Below are 20,176 nucleotides of genomic sequence, written 5' to 3' on the forward strand. Positions count from 1 at the left end.
TCCTTCTGGAAGTAGCTTAATCTAAAAAGACGACAACAACAACAACAACAACAACAACAACAACAACAACAACAACAACAACAACATCCCCTGCAGCTATGGAGAATTTCAGCACAAATGATTAACATTTGAATAAAGGTAAAAAACCACGTGTTATATATCTTTTGACAGATGGTTTGCAGCATGTGGTCTCCAAAAAGAGAAGGACAGAAAACAAGGGAGAACAGAGAGGGTTGCCAGGGAGGTCTCAAGGCACACAGGCTCTCAGCAATGCATAGGCTAGAGCATGCTTGCAAATATCCTCTGGATATGGAGTCTGATACAGAGAGGATACAACAGATAGTTTGATCGTCTGTTAAGCAGAGTGATCAATTTAAAAATGACACCGAGGTCCATCAGAAAAGGGACTGGGACCCTTTGACTATTAGTTTATTTTGATGAATTATGCTGATGATTTAGCCTACTCACTAGCAAGGCAAGAGCCAGACCACCTCAATCATATATCCCACTAGCACTTTCATTTAAAATGTTATGACCCTGAACACATTCCTTGCTTCTTCCCCTTCTTCATCCTTTTACTGGAATAATCTTTAAAAGTAAGCTAAAAGAACTGTAATATATGGCCTTTTTTTGACTCTGATGAACCTAATAAATGTGTTAACATTAAAAAAAGAACAGATTTTTATTAATAGTAACAATCAGCTTGACTGGTAACAATAACTTAATTCAAAGTTACATAACTGTGCCAGACAGTAACTATTCTTATAAAGTAGTGCCTTTCTAACTCCTTGCCAGGGATATTTAATTTGATGTCCAAATTTCTTGCCTATGGGAAAACCATTTTCCATTTTAGCTGCTAGCAACAAGTACAAGTGAATATGTTGTAAATATCTAGCTACTTTGAACTTTTGGGTCCCATTATGCACACAAGTTATCTACTCTGAAAAGGCATCATATAAACATGCCAAATTGTTCAACCCTATGAAAAATGCTTTTCATCTGAATTATAAGTTAAAACTTTTTCTGACTTTAGAGAAACTGGAACTCGGAAAGATAAAAACTTAAAGCTTGATTTTTCTTTGCCCAGAGCATATGTTATATAAACACAAATCCCCAAAAGGTGCCAAGAATTGTCCTTCTGTTTTTCTAAATGATCATGTGTGCAGTCTAGCTGAAAAGACTCATCGATTATGTCTACATAAACAACAAAAGCCCTTAGAAAAAATATCTAGATCAAAAGCCTGTCAAACACTGAACAGGAAAGAGAAATCCTGCTTTAAACATGGCCTCTTTCAAGTCTGAATTCAATCCCATGAAGTAAAAACAAAGGATTTCATAATGAAAGGTATTTAAAATTACTTTATTTTTGGAACTTAACCAGGGATTCTTTTTTCCTATATGTTAACCTTTGTCTTTCTTATATTGTGATGAATTCTGAAAAGTAGTCCTTGTAGTTTTAAATAAATATAGTAATTGTTTATTCACAACACATTTATAGTCACAATTCTCAATTCTGATTATTTCTATTAAAATACAACAATGATAACTTACTGACATTATGTGTTTTTTCTTTTGTCAGTGACCTGGCAATATCCACTATTAGCATGGGAACATAGTATAGTTCTTTGGATGAGATGAATTTGTATATCTTTTTTCTTACTTTCCCAAAATACAGACACATAAGCAAGGAAGGAAATCATACATCCTTGCAAAAATAGAACAGATTACTATTGCTTATCCTCTGTAAATACCCTCTGGAATTCATAGTCAAAAACTGTAAGCAGGCTAAAACACAGAGTCAGATACTTCTAAGACTGTTAAAACTTTCTAAAAGAAGTGAAAGAAATCTAACAGATGTATGTAATATATAACATAATATAACCCCTGTATTTGATTTGTTACTCTCTTATTAAGGTTAATGTGCAAATGTGGTGTGATTTACAGTACACCGTTAGCAACCTATGTCAGACTAACAAGTGATTTGAGTGTCCTCTATTTACATATATCAATAATAATACAAATCTAATGTAAAACACTAGCTACACATTTAACCATGCCACTAATGTAACATTTATATATCACATACGCTGCACGACACAGCATTGTGTTTGCCAGGCTTTGGGAACTGACTTTTGTCTTAGGAAACATCGATTAACGTTTGATGGTTCAAAGCAGTGTTTTTGCAATAATCACATATACAAATTGCTAACTGAATTTACTCACTGAAATCAGGAGTCCCATAGTGTGGATCAGTGTATATTAGAATATATATATTCCATTTTTAAATTGTTCAGATAGATGCTCATCTTGAATATTCCAATCAAGAAAAGATAAACGTGTACCTGACTTGACCTCTCAAACAACGGACAGTCAGTCAACAACGATTCCTATAAACAATAGCCAATTAACAGAGGTCTAGGCTAAAGAATTACTGAGAGCTATGTTGAATAAGCAGTGGAAACTGACTTTTCACATAACTTACCTGATTAGGAGGTAACAGATCTGCCTCCCACTACAAAATGCAATATCAAAGTAGAACGAGTGGCAACGTGGCCAGGAAGGTTAAAAAGAAATGGGTGTATACTCACTAGGCCATTTTCACCCTCGTACATTGAACTCTAAATTCTATTAAAAAAAATGAACTGGTCAAGAGAGAATATACTCAGAGCAGTATTTCAAAAGATGCTCCGATATACCTCTAGTCAGCCATTAAAGTTATCCACTCCTCCCACAGTCTTGTAAAAGAAGAGTCTAGCAAAGCATTGCAAGGATAAGTCTATTTGCTGTTAATATGCTTTCCTTCTAGCACTCAAGATGCCAGTTCATCATGGATACTTCTAATGTATTTTCTCTTGCAGCATTTTCCACTAATCACATCCAAGTATTTCATATGGATTTGCCTTATATCTGGAAAACCTGTAACTACTTTTGTTACACATACACCATGTTTTTGGCACGTACAAAAGWAGTACTTTGGAAAGAAGTTAATGAAACAGATCCAGCTTCAATAATTTTTCAAGGAACAAAGGCTGTAAATTGTTTTCTGCTAGAATGTTGAACTTATCAGAAGATCACACACTCGAGCCAATAGCATTTGTCTTTGCTGTCATACAGAAGACAATGAGTCACCTACAGTACAACAGAGTCATCTTGCAAATCTTTAGAACTGTGTGGCATCTGATTAAACTAATCCACATCTTTCTATGACACCAGAATAAACAGTCCCTTTCTCACAATGTATAAACATTGTTCCTATAACTTTCCTTTGAAATGTCATGAAAAGGTTAAATGACGATTCATTATTTACCTTGACTAATGAATTGCTCCATGCTGTCTTTGAAAGGCTGGAGGTGCTCTTCTAGTGATAGCTGATAAACTTTTGCTGCTTCTGTCTCACATACTGAAATTGAAGTAATAGATTAGTTTAGGATGACACATTATGGTATAGCTATGCATACTGTATTAAAAGATGCTCTTGAATTAGTGCATCTCCAGTGACATGGCTAGAATATGGGCTTCAAACACACTATTTCAAATATAAACAGTATAATAATATATTCAGAAGCTGTTATGTTCCTAGTCAAATGTTTTTAACCAAAATACAAAGAGAAGATGGCCAGTGTAACTTTTAGGTTAAATGAGCAGTAGTGGAACTGAATAAAAGAATCCAATTGTTTTAAAGGAGAAAGACTATTTTAAGAGTATTAAAGTTATGTGAAGAAAATTATAAACTCAGATCTCAGACCATGCTGATACACCTGGACTCAAGAGAGGATACCTTAGCCAAAAAAAAAAGTTCAGGTGCAAAATCTGCACTGAAAAGTAGGAAGGACCTTAATTTAGCGAGTAAAGCATAGATGAGGGCTTGATACCTGCTAAAATCACAAGTGTGGTGAAGTGTCTTGCATTGTTCAAGGGTAATTGTGCAAAATGTTTAAAGTACAAGAATAGTTATCATAGCCTGAACTCTATGACAGACCTGGGACAGACTGGTTCTTACTGAACTCGAGTCTAGGGCAAGGAAGCTAGAGCCTGAAGCAGTCCTGACACAGACTAGTCACTGACAAGTTAATATGATCGTGCTCCCACCAGCTACCCAAATTAACAGTTTGGGGCAACAGAAGACATGACACTACTTTGGGAGAATGCTAAGCTCTGATCTGTATTACAGTGGAAATCTCTTCAAGTGGTGATAAATTCCCATCACCTTTCAACACAAATGAATCCTGCTCGATTCTGCCTCAAAATTTCCAATAAAAATGCACACCTACAAAAATGCATTATCCTCATTTACTCTCCAGGATTTGTTTCAGGTAAACATGATTATTTCTGTGTGTTTAAATACAGAAGAATAGTTAGACATACATTAAAAAAAATTGAAGTAGTAGAATGCACTATCATAATGATCTCCTTTAAATAAAAGTAAATGATGTCTACAATAGCATCAATCCAAATATCTACAGATGAGGATTGCAGTCTGTTTTTGAGAACCAGAAATAATAGGTAGATGTATCACTTAAATGTATCACTGTTACACACACTAAAAATGTGATTCTGTAAAATCTGAAATGATTTCAGAAAAAGAAAAATCAGAAACCAGCCATCTTCTCATTCACACTTAACTAAGCACAAACTTACAATCTATAAATAATACCACTGCCTATTTTCCAGCAAAAAGTTAATGATATGTCCAAAAGAACATGGTGGTATAGCAATTAAAGTGCCACAAATCCAGGGGTTCATTGCTTGTGACGATTGCTGGCCAGCCAACCCATTGCAGATGGGTACCTAGTCATTCAAGCTAGAAAGCCAAAAGGTAAACAGACAGGATGGTAGTCACAACACCTTTTCTACTGTTAGCTGTATAAATTGATTTGTCTCAACTGTACTACTACTCTGGTCTCCTAGGTCTGGGACACATCCTTGCAGGATACAGCTTTGGATCCCAGAGGCACTGTTTAATCATTGTTTCTCTTAGGTGTAATTCATCAAAGACAATTAGAGAAACTAATTTTTAAAATGCACACAGACAGAAAGGGAAACTGACTCAAATCAAACATTCTGTAAATCCACACAAATGGAGTTATGCCAGGGTGATGATAACAATTTCAGTCTCATATTTTTATTTAGCTTAGAACAAAATCAAAATAACTACCAGAAGATTTTTAGAAAAAAAAAGTTAAATGAATAAATGTTTTAATTAAACCAGCAACCCTGCCTATGAAACAATATTTTAAAAATAACCCCACAAATATTATGCATTATCACATAGACAAGCTTATAAAACATTCAGTCATATGCTAAGTCAGTTATGAAAATGGAATTATTGCTGTATGTGAAATGTTTCTAAGGTTGGAGAAAACTCTTCCTTTATCTGATAAATCTTGGTCAAACATAGCTTGTAAAAGCACCAATGATTCACAGTTCTTTTGCTGTACTGATGTTTTTGCTATATCTAAAGACTGTGCAAAAAAATATTAAGGTGTGTTTACACTTCTAGCAAAGAAATTTTTTTTTAATTCCATTTAAAATCTTTTTATAAACAGTATGAAAACAACTTCATCTCAAAAGTTTCCAAAGTATCTTGAAGATTCTTAAACAAATGTTAGTCACCAGGGACCCAAACAACCATGCATTTTCACACAGCATAAAACACGAACAAATAGAGAAGCTATGTACCATTCTGCAAAAGAAAAAATTATGATGGTGACATATGTAGTAAAGAACATCTACTATACCTTTTTCCTATGCAGAAGTAAGTGACAGGGCTGAAAGATGCCATACAACGTGCCATAACACTCCATTTCATATCACTCAAATTCCGTATCTTTTTCCAAGATATGGGTTACACATTCTTCACAGAAGTAAAGCATTTTATTACCTCCATTTAATGTCTGCAACTCAAGAGGAACTCCTGATATCTCAGCTAATTTGTGAGAAGTATAGATCTTATGAGGATATACACCCACCAAGGATCTTAGCCTGTACCCATGCCAATAGCTTGCAGCAGTCCCTTTTCAAAGTCTCTAAAGAAATGCAGATATACCAACTTTTATATTCACTTCACTATGGAAAAGAAGAACACAGGTAGTATTGTCATAATTAAATGTCTAATCTTTCTTTCTTCACCCATTCAGATATCAGAAGCTCTTCCGTGGTTTGTGTGTGCACATGAGTGAAACGGAAAAGGAGTGCAGTTAATGATATCTTTGTTTCTCCAGATCTTCTTCCCCCCCCACCCAAGAAAAGACTAAAATCACTGATGCTCAGAAGAACAAGAGTTCAGATCCATCTCAAGCGCTGACAAGATTCTTTGTTAAAGCACTTCTACAGCTGATGAAAACAAACTCATTAGCACATTTTCAGCCTAGTCTTTCTTTTCACTSTTTACAGGTAAGTTTTTAGCTTAGACTAGAAACAAAGAATATCAACCCTTTGCAGTGCTTCGAGAGGTACAAATTAAACAGAGCTAAGTAGTATTGAGCAGCAGCAGGAGTGAATAGGACGCTCATGGTGTATTTTGTTCCTACGCAGCTACCAATCTATCAAGAAACAGAGCCTAAAAAAAATAACTTAAATCAATTTATGAGAATTACATTAAAGCCAATCTCTGCCTGTCCTATAACCCAGTTATATATTTTTTAAATACCAGTACTTTCATTGAGAACTACAGCAGAGAACTACAGATGATTATTTTCCTTATAACATGTATTTCTGCAAAATGTTTAATTTCCCAGGGTGCTGGAAGTAGCCTTGTGTTTTCAGTGAGGATCATAATAGTTATTGTTCACCTACTGTATCAGGATTATTACAGTGGGAGCATGTGGTTCAAATTCAATTGATCTGAATCAAACTTCAGGCAAATGGTCTTACTTTGACAAACTTAATTCACCCTGTTCCTGGACTGCAAATGATGCATAATTCATTTAAAAGCCAAAAGAAAGCACAGAAGAATCCCTTTTTCTTGCTTTATAGAAGGTAAGGTATCATATGTAACATCCAACTTTTAAAAACAGAGAGAGAAATGCTGTTATTATTACCATACTGCTATCAGTATTATAATCTGCCAGTTTTGATAAAGCTGATGCTTAAAGCAAACTAGCTCTTTGGATGCTTTCTTCATTAAAGAATTAACAGGCCTGTAAGCTCTTCCTAAATCTCCCAGTTCTACAGAGCACTGAATTAATGATGGACTCCCTGCCCAACCTGTTGGATATGGCACTTACTTGTGATGTTTTGTTATTTTTCACCGTGTCTAAAACCCCTCTTTTTGGATGAGATATTGTTATTCCTCACTGTAACTGGAGAAAGCCAAGTGCTATTCATATGAAAGRAACATAAAGCACTAGATAGTTACCAGTATTTCTGCCCAAGTGAAGGAAAAAAAAAAAGAATAAATATCTATCTCAAATGTGTATTTAATAACTCTTAAGCAGTGTGGAAGTGAAACATGCTAAAAAAAGTAAATGAGAATGCCAAAATAATCTTCTACACTCGATTATTTTTTCTCAATTCCATATTCAAACTCATTTCTCTACATACAACAGCCCAGCTAAACATCCCAGATATAAAAGGACTAGGTTTGGCAAAGGGGCTCTGCTGTGAGGAGTTTTCAAAAGTTTTGTCTGAAACAAAAAGCTTGTGTCTTTTCTGATTTCCATCAAGTCACAGACTCCAAGCTTCCTCTGTTATCATCCCTGTTCTCACAGGTTCTGTTATTCTCACGCATTGGGAGATGCACAAGAAACAGAAAAACTTAGACAAAGTAACCCATGTAGGCAGCTCAGCTTATTTTAAGCAGGTTTTAAATTTTCATATAGTGAAAGAATTGAAAGGTGTTCAAGACTTCACAGGTGAGAGTCATATGGGCACTTACAAAGGCCAAAAACTGTTTAGAAGCTTATCTCACAGCCTGGCGTTGCCCAAACAGGAATCAAGAAGAGACACAACTTCTGCACATTGCTTTGCAGGGTGAATGTCTCAGGTCCCTGCAGCCCCCTCTACCCAGTCCACATGCACAGACCTTGTATTTTTCAAAGACTTCAAGTCGTAAGCAAGGGGTGGAAGGGAAAGGTACTCCTCCCTGCACCGACTCTCTGTATCATTAACAGCATATGAGTGCTACTACAGCAATGGAAAAGATCAGCAGTCCATCTAATTTCCTCCTGTCTCTAACATCATGTGCTTCTCAGGACTGTATGGGATGCTCCTGAGAAGCAAGGCCAATGCATTCTTGTGAGGGAAGCTTCCAAGCCTTGGGCAATCCAAACTTGTAGCTTTTTGACAATACATACACAAATCTTTCGAATGCTCCTGATATGGAAATCGATGGGATAATCTTTATTTAAAACCAATCTAAAGATTAAAAAAAAAAATCCCATTCCAGCTGTATCTAATGTCTCAAAAATAGTTTCACCTCATTCATTTTTCCATGTTAAAATACAAACAATTTATCAACATTTTTTGAACCACAGTGTTTGTTTCCTCCATTCTTATTTTTATTTTAGTCTAATACACTAAAACTGTACAAAGTTTCACAGCAACCAATATTGATTGAGAGCCATCTATACAAAAAAGGAACAGAATAGAATAGAAGAGTCAAGAAACATTCCATGCATTGGAATTAAGTGACTTTGGTAAATGATCTAAAATGTACCCCGCTYTCAGGATCAAAAATAGTTGCTTTACTTTTTTAAGGAGGAAAAGGAGAAAAAATTGTTTTCAAGATGCAAGTTTTTTTTAATAAAATTTTTTTGACCTGTTCTATTGGATACTAAATTTTGGCCCTTGGAAGCACAGGCCAAATCTCTGCTAATCCTAAGAGATGCCTTTTTAGAAGAAAATGATGTGAGCAGATGATCAGCTGCTCCTTAGGCTTAATGTAATTGTCTTTGGTCAGAATAATAATGGGCGGTATGATTTTTGTTTCAACATCCCCAAAACATACAGGTTTCATGTCACATCCAAAAGAAACAATAAGAAAGCACATAGAACTTTGAATTATCCTGGGACAGGTAATTAACTGAAGACCATTAGGTTGTTTTGGTTAACCACATCTGAAACCACACACTTATCTAGAAAAGTACTATAGAATTTGGGAGGATTTTCAAAACTGTTTAAGACACATAAGGGCATGAGTTGCATTGACAGCTAATAGACTATTTGTTTTTAAATCTCTAAAGAAGTTTTGAAATTATGTCCCTAATTTTCAGGAGTTCTGAGCACTTAGACTCCTACAGGAGATGTGCCTGTGTTCGACTTGCCTGGAAAGCAGACAGAGTATAACCACTGTTTTCACAACTTCCTCAGTGCTTTTGGTATTCTTTACAGCTACAACCTGTGACTTTAAAAGAAAACTTAGACTTTACCAAAAGGGAAAAATACTGACCTCATCAAAAGACAAACTCTGATGAACTCAGCCACAAGTACAGAAAGAGCTCTTAATTTTCTTGTATTTATTTTTTTGGAATTGTAAAGACTTACACTAGGAACTGCTGAGTCTTCAAGGGCTTCCATAGACAGCTCCTTGTTTGGAGTTTTAAGGACAGTAAAATATGACTCACAGATTGACTGAAAGCCTGGCTTTAGTTTACATCTGGTTTAGGTTTAGGAGTCTGCATGCAGCATAGCTGCAGCAATTAACCCTTTCAGTGACAGCTGAACAAACAGCTAGAACTTGCCTACTCATCAGCTGTATGTCCACAAAAGTAAAGATTTAAGTTGGTTAACACAATAAGCGCTTCTGTAAAGGTAAACTGTGCAGGTAACTGTAGGATTGACCAAAACCCATATTTGTTGCTATATCATTTTGTTACTATTTACCTTGAGAGATTTGGCATTTTATTATAAAAGACTGAAAGCATCTTTGCAACAGAATATGGATCTATGCATCACATCACAGATAAGAGTTAAATATTTTATTTGAAAATGTTAATTGTGAAAATCTTCATTCTGATTTACAACAAAATTATTGACAGAGAATAACAGAAAGACAGACACTTCAAAGTATCTTAAGACAGGAAGTTATTGAAGAGGCAGTGAATTCAAACTCTCAAACTATACACATTTTTCTCCATTTCAGTTCTCTCTCCTCTCTCTCCTGGATGGAGATCCAGCTCCCTGCCCTCTTCTCTTCAAACAGCTTGGAACAGAAGTGTAGTGATACATTCAAAGAAATACTAGGTTTGTGGGAAACCTCTTAGGATAGACTTCATTTCATCCAACTTTAGCTATTTAAAAGATAAATATCCAGATTAGACTTGAGACGTTTCTTAGTGATCAATTTTAGGAGGTGACAAATTGCCTTCCACAGCAGTCCTTTGGTTTTCTATCACCTGTAGTGGGATCCTAAATGACTTAGGCTACTTAACTTTCTGTTAGGTAAAGTGACCTGAAATTAATACTGCCCCTTGAAGGTTCAGTGTCTGATCAAGAAGTACCACTGAAATGTTGCCAAAGTCCTAGCCCCATACCTGTGATGAAGACAGAGTGCCTTCCAAAAGCGAAGAAACATGGGGATCTGGAAGGGTGAGGACGACAATCAAATAGAGTATGGTGCACTTTTCGGATTTTAGCCTGCAAATGTAAATACTACCTATGAAAGAATGGTGGATGTAGCGTGCTTTTACAAAGTAATCCATAGATTCCAAGAATAGGGCATGGGRATGAGAAACCTCTCCCCCAAATTACAGCTAGACTACACTTTTAGGGTTGGTGCCTCTTCCTAGCTTTTAGTGGTAGACTTTACTGAGGCAAGAGGAATGTTTTTGTCAGAATCTAAATAGTTAATAGTTACCCATGTGAATAAGAAAAGGAAAGGGACATCCTATTACCCCTTCTCTATCTACTATACCTAGTCCCATATTGACATGACCCCAAATTCAACTTTAAAAAGACTTTACTGCACAATACCATGCTTCCAATGCTCTGATTTAAACAGCAGGTATTTAAGAGAGAGCACATATCAGCCCTACAACTAGCAGATCCATGCTGAAGAGAGAATTTTAGGTGATAGTAAGAAGCATAGAAAGATTCAGGAAAATAAAGGTATTTTTCCAAGTTACTATGAGGTTTTGGGGTTTTTTTGAAACATATTTTTCAAAATACAAAGTGTTCTGCACATGCTTAACATTTTATAAACATTTTCAATCACATCTATTCAAATCAGAGAGATCTCTGGGCCATGCAGCCTAGCCTCTTATCAACACAGACTTTTCAATGAGTTGTAAGTACTCACAGCAGAAAAAAATCATTATAAAAATAATTTTTAAATTATCATAATTATTTCTTGTAATTAGTTGTCAACCAAAGAAAATAAAGTATGGCAACATTATGACATACAAACAAGTACTGACTTATTCTTGATCAATCTGCACTATATGGTATCATTCATCTTTTCAAAATTTTACCAGATTCATTTTCTGCCTAACATTGTTCTAACTACATTTTAGCTGACATTCAGTGAAAGATTTGCAATGAATGACAACTGATGAATTAGTCTTTAATCTGACTTGTAAGAATAAACTTACTATTGTAAAGCTAAAATGTTAATGTGTAGCCAAAGAACAGTTCTAAACAGTTTAACTTGCCATAAGTGCTTCATAAATTCCATAACTCTCACTGCCATTTTAGTGTCCTACTTCTTTCCTAAACTAAATACCTGTCCTGAAGAATGTAATGGGCCACAAATCCAGTATTTTCCTAAACGACAATTTTACCTCCAATGAGTGACAGAGCTTTAAAGCATTCATTGATTCAAAACATGTTTTCATGTTACTGTGTAAAGAGTCTACTGGACACTGTTGCACAGGCTTGACAGATAAATGGAACAAACGTCTCTTCTTTCTATTTGTGAAAATCTTAGATAGGATTTTCACTGTTCTATAAAGCACTTGGCTCAGTCAATTTTAATTACAAAATTACAGAAATGAAACCATCTTTTTAAGTCTAGAACCATATACTGATAATAATAAATACACAACACAGGACTAATCACTATGAGCCATGCATCACTCTTGTGACCCTGGATGTCCAGTTTTCTTTACATTGTGAGTTGAYTTAAGTCATATGGCAAGTGCTAAGGTTTCTTCTGTGGAATGACATAAGGACAGAAGTCATCACTTGGCATGATTGCATCAAGGAAGGTTGCTGACAGCCAGGAGAGATCAAAAGCAGATCAAGTTGCTTAACAAACTATATGTCACTGAAGTCAAAAAGGCTAAACTGAGAATCCTGGAGAGCTGTGAAATCTGGGGGCAACAGATGGAGCCAAACTCACTCAGTTTGGTAATCAAAAGCTTTATCTGTTCTTTGGTCTTCTATTTCTTAACACATCTAGAATATAAACTTTATCCACAGGGTGTTAAAAAATAAAAACAAAACTGAATATCTGCAAGTTTGGTATGCAGTCTGCAAGTTTGGTTGGTATAGCTTCCATTGTAATCTTAGGTGAGGTGGGTTTTCTTCTTAAATTAAAAAAAAAAAAACATCATAAATTAAATTTATGCCTGATTTATCTTGGAACAGGCACACAACATCCTCTCTGAAAGTCTTTTGGACTTAATCTTTTAATCTGAAATCTTGGAAGAGACTTTATTTTCTATCATTTACAAATGCAAGGCACACAGTTCATAAAACTTAAAAATGGACAAAAGTCTGTACACTCACAAAAGAAAAAAAGCATAAGAGTTTTAATATCAAGTGCCTTTTTAAGCAAATCAACACAACTACTCCTTTAACACAAACATGAGTCCAAGCTTAGAGCTGTAAAACACCATCACAATTATTTTATAGAACCGTAAAGATGATTTGCATCTGCAAGTCTCTGCATATGCTACTGACATGTTTGGATGGAAAAATACAGCATTGCCACAATGAATTGCTATTGTTATGGTCACAAAGCAGTTTTTTATAATAACCTTTCCCCATTTCTTTTTGTTTGTTTGTTTTTGTTGTTTTTTTAAGCTTTCTCGTAATTTTATGAAAGGATTCTTTTGGGTTGATGTTTACTTTTGAACAAACTGATCAAGGAAAATATTAAGATGGAAATAAAATATCTTCAGAAGCTTTTGTTCCTGGGTGAGCAAACACCTCCTTCCTCCATTTTTACTAAGTATGATCTCACTCTGCATGGTTTGCTGTGTATTTGAGGCCAACATGGACAAAATCTTCTTAAACTAGTGGCTCTGCTCGTACCAAAGTTAGGTGCAATTTTAAGTTTTTCACTGATAATTCAAAGTAAAAACCAACCAACCAACCAAAAAGAAGAGTGAAATCTTCTTATGAAATCTTCCATCGAATCACTGATGAAAATGGGGCCAAGGTTACACTCTGCATCCACAAAAATGCATCTCAGTGTAAAACTGTAGTGCATTCATAGGCATCTATTTCTAGGCCTTAAACTTGGGAATGACTGGTATTTCCCAGGAATATTCAACTCATTTACTCTCACTGACTTCAAAAGGAGAGGATCATATTTAGGTTTTTGTCAGAATTTGCTCAGCAACTTACATCCCCCTTCTTGCTCAGTTATTTAATGAGGGAATTGCTCTAGTAAGTCATAGGTTCCAGAAGCAAATTAGCAAATCTAGTAATGTTCTTAAACTAAGAGGTAAACTGCCTTTGAAGTTATTTCATTTATACAGTTAAAAATTGTATTCCAAATTTACTTAATTTGTCTCACTGAAAGCATTAAGTTTTCACTGCTAAGACAATTGGGCTATTGGAATAGCCAGAGTTTTGCAACCATAAGTTATTTTTAACAGAAACTACTTTGAATTTTCCTTTGGAATGAAGTGTCAACATAAAGCATTTCACATCATCCAAGGCTGATGATAAAGCAGTAGGACTGCAGACTGCTATTGAAAGAATCAGTTCATATCGAGGACTGGATACCAAAGGGGGCCAGTGCCATCCCCAGACAGGTTAAGACTAAAGGGAATGAGGAAAAAGTCATGACCGCCAGTTATTGTCCACTTTTGCTAACTAGAGAACAGAGCAATAACCACTGATGTTTTGGCCTAAGGGCTGGAACTGGAAGCACAGAAAGAATTCGATTGCAGTCTCATGGCTGAGCAAAGCATATAATTTCTATTTTTGCAGAACCCCTGCTTTGATCACTACAAAGTCTAGATTTATTCCATAAAAGATTCACACCTGTGTGCAAATTTCAACCTTAATCTAAAAATATTTCAGCTTTTGTCCACAGAAAGACATTTTTGGTGAACTTATGGGGGATAATATCTCCCTCCATGGAAGTTCTTAAAAATGTGCCTGAATTAAAGTAMTTTTCTCAATCAAACCTAAGCATCTTTCTCTTCTGTTTTCCAGCTTAGAGATCAGCCCTCCGATAATTCAAAAGCTGCAAGAACTACAGCAGAAAATAAATCTTCATGGATGAACTGTGGGATTTTTTCTCCCTAAATTGTTCAGGGCAGCAAATAGATGCTGCTTCTGTTTGCTCCTCAGTTACCATATTATGTTTTGTTTAGAGAGCCTTCTTTCTAGGTTGCTCAGRGACTAATGATTTACCAAACCGTTCCTTGGTCTCTAGAGGTTTCGCTTCCAAAGTCAGCAAGACAACAGAAACATRAAGATCGTTTCATTGTTTGATTTGAATCCTTCTCTGCAAGATTTAGTATAATGCTACATACCTGGCCAGTTTGGCAGAGAGCTGCAATAGTAAATATTAGMAAAGGTAGTGAGGAAGTTTTTCAGCTTTTACACAAACTGTACCTTTACTTAAGTTAAACTTAGTGCTTAGTTCCCAATGTTATATGTGATACATGTTCTTTAATGAAGTCTAAGAAATTTATCTTATTTTAAAATGCTGAGTTTATTTAAAGAAATACCATTTCATGAGCATGAGAAATATTACTTCCTTTGCATATTATATTTTAGCAAAGTTGGGTTATTTCAACTGTCTTTAACCATATGCCATATACATTATTTTTTCTTATCCTTTAAATAGTATTTGGACCTAATTATCCATCCACCTTTTTTGTCATGAAATTATCCAAGACTTCACCATTCTTCTTATGGTGAAAGACTTGTTGGATTCAGTTTGGAAAAAAAAAAAAAAAAGCTTTTTTGTTTTGATTTTGATATGAAAGGTCTTGTCTAACTCGGGGGAGGTTGTTTATTTTAACAATGCTTCCTCAGTTTATCTACAGAAAATAGAGAAGTCTTGCTAAAATGATCATGAATAATCAAATCAAGGAAACAAAATACTAATAGAGGAGTCAAAATATAGACAACTATTTTTATACCATCATCTGATTTCTCAAAATGAAAATGGAGGTATGTTGGTAACATATTGTTAGTATGTAAGCTAGATTCAGTACCTCGCAAATCTTTCTTCATTTTGCGAAGATCCTTTTGAAAATCTTCAAACTTCATTTGAGAAGCCTGGAAGAGATCTTGTGGCTCTGGAAGAGGAAAGATGCATTGCTCTTTTCCAGCATCCTGACAAAAACATAAACAAACATTTAAATAGTGCTCATTACATTTTTATATACTAACATAAATAATTAAAAACACAAAGAGCATTTGTGCACAGCATTTGTGCACATTTCCTCATCTTGACCAGCAGAGGAAAAAATTTAATACATTGATCTTTTTGGCCTTGATTTTAAAAGAACAAAATTCTCACTCACCTCATCAAAATTACGCAAATAGTATGAGACAATGTAAGACAGAAGACTTCTGCTGTTGTCCTGTATAGAAAAAAATAAAGTTTGTTATGTTATTGAAACCAACTAGACATGTCTTTCTGTAAGAAGAAAATCAAATTCAGAAAGGATAAATTAAGTATAATCTTTGACACATACAATATTTAGAGTCAAATACTAAAAATACTTTTCCCGAGTTGGTGTCTTCAGTAAAAAATCTAAAATATCATTTAATCATCAAACACAGTAAGAGAAAGGTATGTTATTATAAATGTGCAAGTCACTTCTGATTTTTGAAATTTACCTGATTCTGAACTGAACCTTTATATTTCAAAATTTCCCCAGGAAACACAAGAAAAGAGAAGTCATTTGGGGGTTGGTCTATGCAACTTGTTTGGCAAATTTCAAATCTTTTTTTCATTCATTCTGTTATGAAGGTAAAATAAACTTAAACAAAGAAAGTTATTTTTCTAAATAAAAAAAAATTAACGCGCCTTATTTCATCACTGTTGGAAATTTCTTTCTCCTTTTTTACTTCTGTAATGAGACTTCAGCAGAAAATATTTGATTTGAAGAGGATTTTAGATAGAAGTATGTTTTCCAATAGAAAAGTATTTTATATGAACTTTTCTGACTGATCAGTGGCAAACAAACTTAAGAAGAATTTTGGAATTATAAGGTTAATGAGCATCATATTTTCAGCAAATTATATCTTAAAGACCTGAGTCACTAAGCCAAATTTAGTGTGCGTAAATGTTCTCCTGAGCCAAGTTCTAAAACTGGTGATCTATCTAGAGCCAACCATGAGGTTCAGCTGAAGCAAGCTGCAGTAAACACATCATACTATGTCTTCATTCACAACATCACTCCCTTGGCTTACCAAAGAAATAAGCATGCCGGCATGAAGTTCCTCCACCCCTTTAAAGGCAAACAGCTGACAAGGTCTCTCATCTCAGGGTAAACAACAGTCTCCTCACATTACCTAACCCAGCAGCTCGAGCATGTGTATTTAGTGAGTGAGCAAGCAGGGAAGCAGACTTTTCCTTTTCTGCCACTTTCAGAACAAGGGATCTTGACAATGACTCACTACATGGATGTAGGGGCCAGTTCAAACTCTTAAGGTTATTGCTATAACCTTTCTCATACCACTGTCCACATTCAGATGAGTCTTTTCATCATAGCCATAGAAACACAAATATTATTGTTTTCCTGTAAACAAAAGCAGGGATTTGAACACAACCCCAGTCTGAATAACCAAAGCCAAAAAAGTGCCAGTAACACACATTTCAGTTTAGCACTGTGCAAGAAAAGACTACTTATCATCCTCTTCACCCAGATGACTATACCAGAGAAATCTTCAGTCAACAACTACTTTCTGTGATTATTCTTTACCCAGACAGTTCCATGGCCTGATGTGAAAATGCATACGCTGTAATCATGATATATATATAAATGATGAATTTTGTCTTATCCAAACACTATTCAATCATTTTTGGGAGTGACTATTTTTCCCTCTCTCAGATATTTTAAATCAGTATTGAATCATGCTGTTAACTTTTCTTTTACAACTGTTTCCCCTTCTGAAATAAACCCTTTAAATATAAGGATCATAGCATTGCCTCTGAAAAAAGGAAAAGTTAGAACTATGCAGTATACCAAATGTCAAATACGTCTCAGATTAGGAAGTAAGACATAATTTAAGACATTTTTGTTTTTACAGCAATGAAAAGAGACAGTTCATTTTCATATTTCTATACAAATACATCCAACTCCAGAAGTGTGATCAGTTATATACAGTAATAAAATTTTCCCTTTATTATACTTCTATAATAATTATAATAAGTTTTACACCGTTTATGCAAAAATGGAGACAAAGTAATTTTCTGAAAGAATTCAACACTCCAAGCTTTACAGCAACTCTAAAATCAACTTACACTGCTCTTGACATCTTTCAGTTTTGGCAAGATATCTAGTCCAAACCCATCCGCCTGTCCTCGCGTCCTGTTTCCACCATTCATATAATTTCCAAAGGCAAGAACCAAACCCAGGACCTGCATAACTCCTGACCCATTTTTCAGTGTCTACAAAACAGGAAGAGAAGCACTTTGTTCAAGTTCTCAATAATATTTACTGTCGACAACATTACTGACAACGTTTGTCGAGGGTGATACTGTGTTTAGAAATAATTTTTATATTGAAGTTAAAACATAGGAAAATATTAAATTTCTAATGTAACACATAGAGATACAGTAATAACTGTATGTGATTTGTCATGAATGGAAGACATTATCCCCAAAACATATATTTAGGGAAAATAATAGGAAAGTGTGAATTTCAAATCATGCAAAATTACATGGTATTAGGATAGGTGAAGAAAAAGAAAATAGTTTTTCCCTAACTGATGTTGATATTATGAATGATATATTTAATTTTGGAACAGATTCTGCGATACATTCCACAGAAACCAACATGGACCAATTAAAACATTTAATCAGTAAGCATTAAATGGTAAAACAATTAAACAATATACTTAAAATAGCTCTCAGTTGTGAAAACACTTATGAAATCTGCCTTTAAAAGCCACATATATTTTTCATGGGACCAACCGAACTACAGCATTGCTGTCTCTAACTCATTTTAGTTATTGGAGATTACAGAATTGGATGCTTCCAAAATCCAAGCAAAGATAAAGCAAAGTAAAATAGCATTAATCTGGAAAGAAGTCACATGGTCACTATGAACAAGGCAGATTTTACTTTGACAAAAAGACAGTTTTTCCAGAGACTGATATACATTGACTACAAAAACACGATGTTATAGTTCAGTACCAAAAGCCAATCTTAAAATTTGCTTTGACGTTGAAGTACAATCATAAAACGTTCCATTCTGCAGGACTGCTATCCTTCAGATTTAATGAGTACTTAAAGTAAATAAAGAAAAACTTTTGAAATATGAGTACAACTTAACAAGATTAAATATCAGAAATTTAATTCTACCTTTATACAGAGCACAACCTACCTCACACAGTTTCTGTAACAATTCAAGTTTGCGACGAATGGAACAAATGCTTTCTGAAAATGTTGATTGGAACAGGATGCAAAATACGCGTTCTGAAAAGTTGGGAATTAGCGAGAGTTCATAGAGGAACCTGCAGAAGTATTTAAAGAAAATGATTTAGTTCACTGTCAGTAGGTACAGTACTTCCCCCCCCCCCCTTATAACATCTCTAGTTAGTTTACTGGAGTATGGAAAGTTTTCTGAAGGGAGCAAAAGTGTTCTTTCATAAATATGTTCTTACTGTTCAGGCTTATCCAAAGACTTAGCATTTTCCTTTTCCTTGGATGCCTTGCTATGCTTTTCTATTTTTTCTAATTCATCTGATTGTGCTCTCTGGAATAAAGGAAACAAAGTAATTAAAAAGTGTTAATTCAAAACCTAGCCAAACATCACAGATAAAGATGCCTTTGTAACAAATGAAATTTACAGATTTTTCTTTTCCTTCAAGCATCTGCTTATGGTGCTTAGTTCATGGAGTGATTTTAAGAATAAATACATCTGATGGGAAACAGAACATGTTCCAAATAATATTATTGACTATTAGTAATCTGCAAAAGATTTATTTATTGAACCATGCACCAAGACAATAATCTTCATCCCCACTCCCTTTTCCTTGGTTGTTTATAGTCCAGGATCAAAGAACTGCCTTCTCGAGTTGTATTTCTCTTTCCAAATCTGTTGGGTTGCATTCAAATGCAATCTGATCTTTAAATATATATTTAAGTTGTGTGCTTTTTTTTTTTTTTTTTAAACTAAATCAAAATGGATTGGTACTGTTTACTGCAATTTAAATTTTATTTGGTATTTGGAAAAAGTAAGTTGATTTTTAATGGAACTACCACACACACCATAATACACGAAGAACTACTGCATACTTCTTCTCTGGAGTAAAATGATTTTCACTTTTATCTTAATAAGCCAAAACAACCATATGTAAATTGCTTAGTTTTTTGGAGAACCCTGTGGTACATTGTGTGGTCTTTTCTTCAATATTCCAAATCAGGAGAAACAGAACCTCACTTCTTTCTGTGCTCCATGCTACAATGGAATTAATTTTTCCAACTACAGTACTGGAAAATGGAATGGCATGGAAAGGAATGAAAATGGAATAAAGATTTCTCCTTCTCACTGTTCTTTTCAAATCCATGGTAGTTTTCAAAATACATTCAAAACATGAATCTGTGCAAGAATGTAAGAAAAAAGTAAATATATCTACATTTATTCCTTTTAGAAAACACTACACATTTTTGAACTTGTTCCCCCACAGAACTGGAAGACAACAGTGGAAAATGATATTCTAACAACTTACACAATGCCAAAGCAAAAGATAGGCTGCATCTGCATTCTTTCTTCCATGCTTTTACAAGTTTAGCAGAAGAGGTATGGAACTGTCTAAAATCATACTGCCCTGGCTCCATCAGCAACCTGAAACTGCAAAGTCAGGTTTGGAC

General features: G+C 34.8%; 1 protein-coding gene across 1 annotated transcript in view; it reads right to left on the reverse strand.

Moving 5' to 3' along the window:
- FMN2 (formin 2) overlaps positions 1 to 20,176 on the reverse strand; it is a 170,266-nt gene that overhangs the window by 45,348 nt on the left and 104,742 nt on the right. The window contains exons 11-16 of the mRNA XM_026082406.1: positions 18,967 to 19,058; positions 18,687 to 18,816; positions 17,603 to 17,749; positions 15,654 to 15,713; positions 15,342 to 15,462; positions 3,308 to 3,400 (exon numbers count right to left, since the gene is read on the reverse strand). Of these exons, the coding sequence (XP_025938191.1) occupies positions 3,308 to 3,400; positions 15,342 to 15,462; positions 15,654 to 15,713; positions 17,603 to 17,749; positions 18,687 to 18,816; positions 18,967 to 19,058 (643 nt within the window). The remainder of the gene's footprint in view (positions 1 to 3,307; positions 3,401 to 15,341; positions 15,463 to 15,653; positions 15,714 to 17,602; positions 17,750 to 18,686; positions 18,817 to 18,966; positions 19,059 to 20,176) is intronic.

This window comes from Apteryx rowi, unplaced genomic scaffold, assembly GCF_003343035.1.
Source record: "Apteryx rowi isolate R43461 unplaced genomic scaffold, aptRow1 scaffold_576, whole genome shotgun sequence".
NCBI classification, from domain to species: domain Eukaryota; kingdom Metazoa; phylum Chordata; class Aves; order Apterygiformes; family Apterygidae; genus Apteryx; species Apteryx rowi.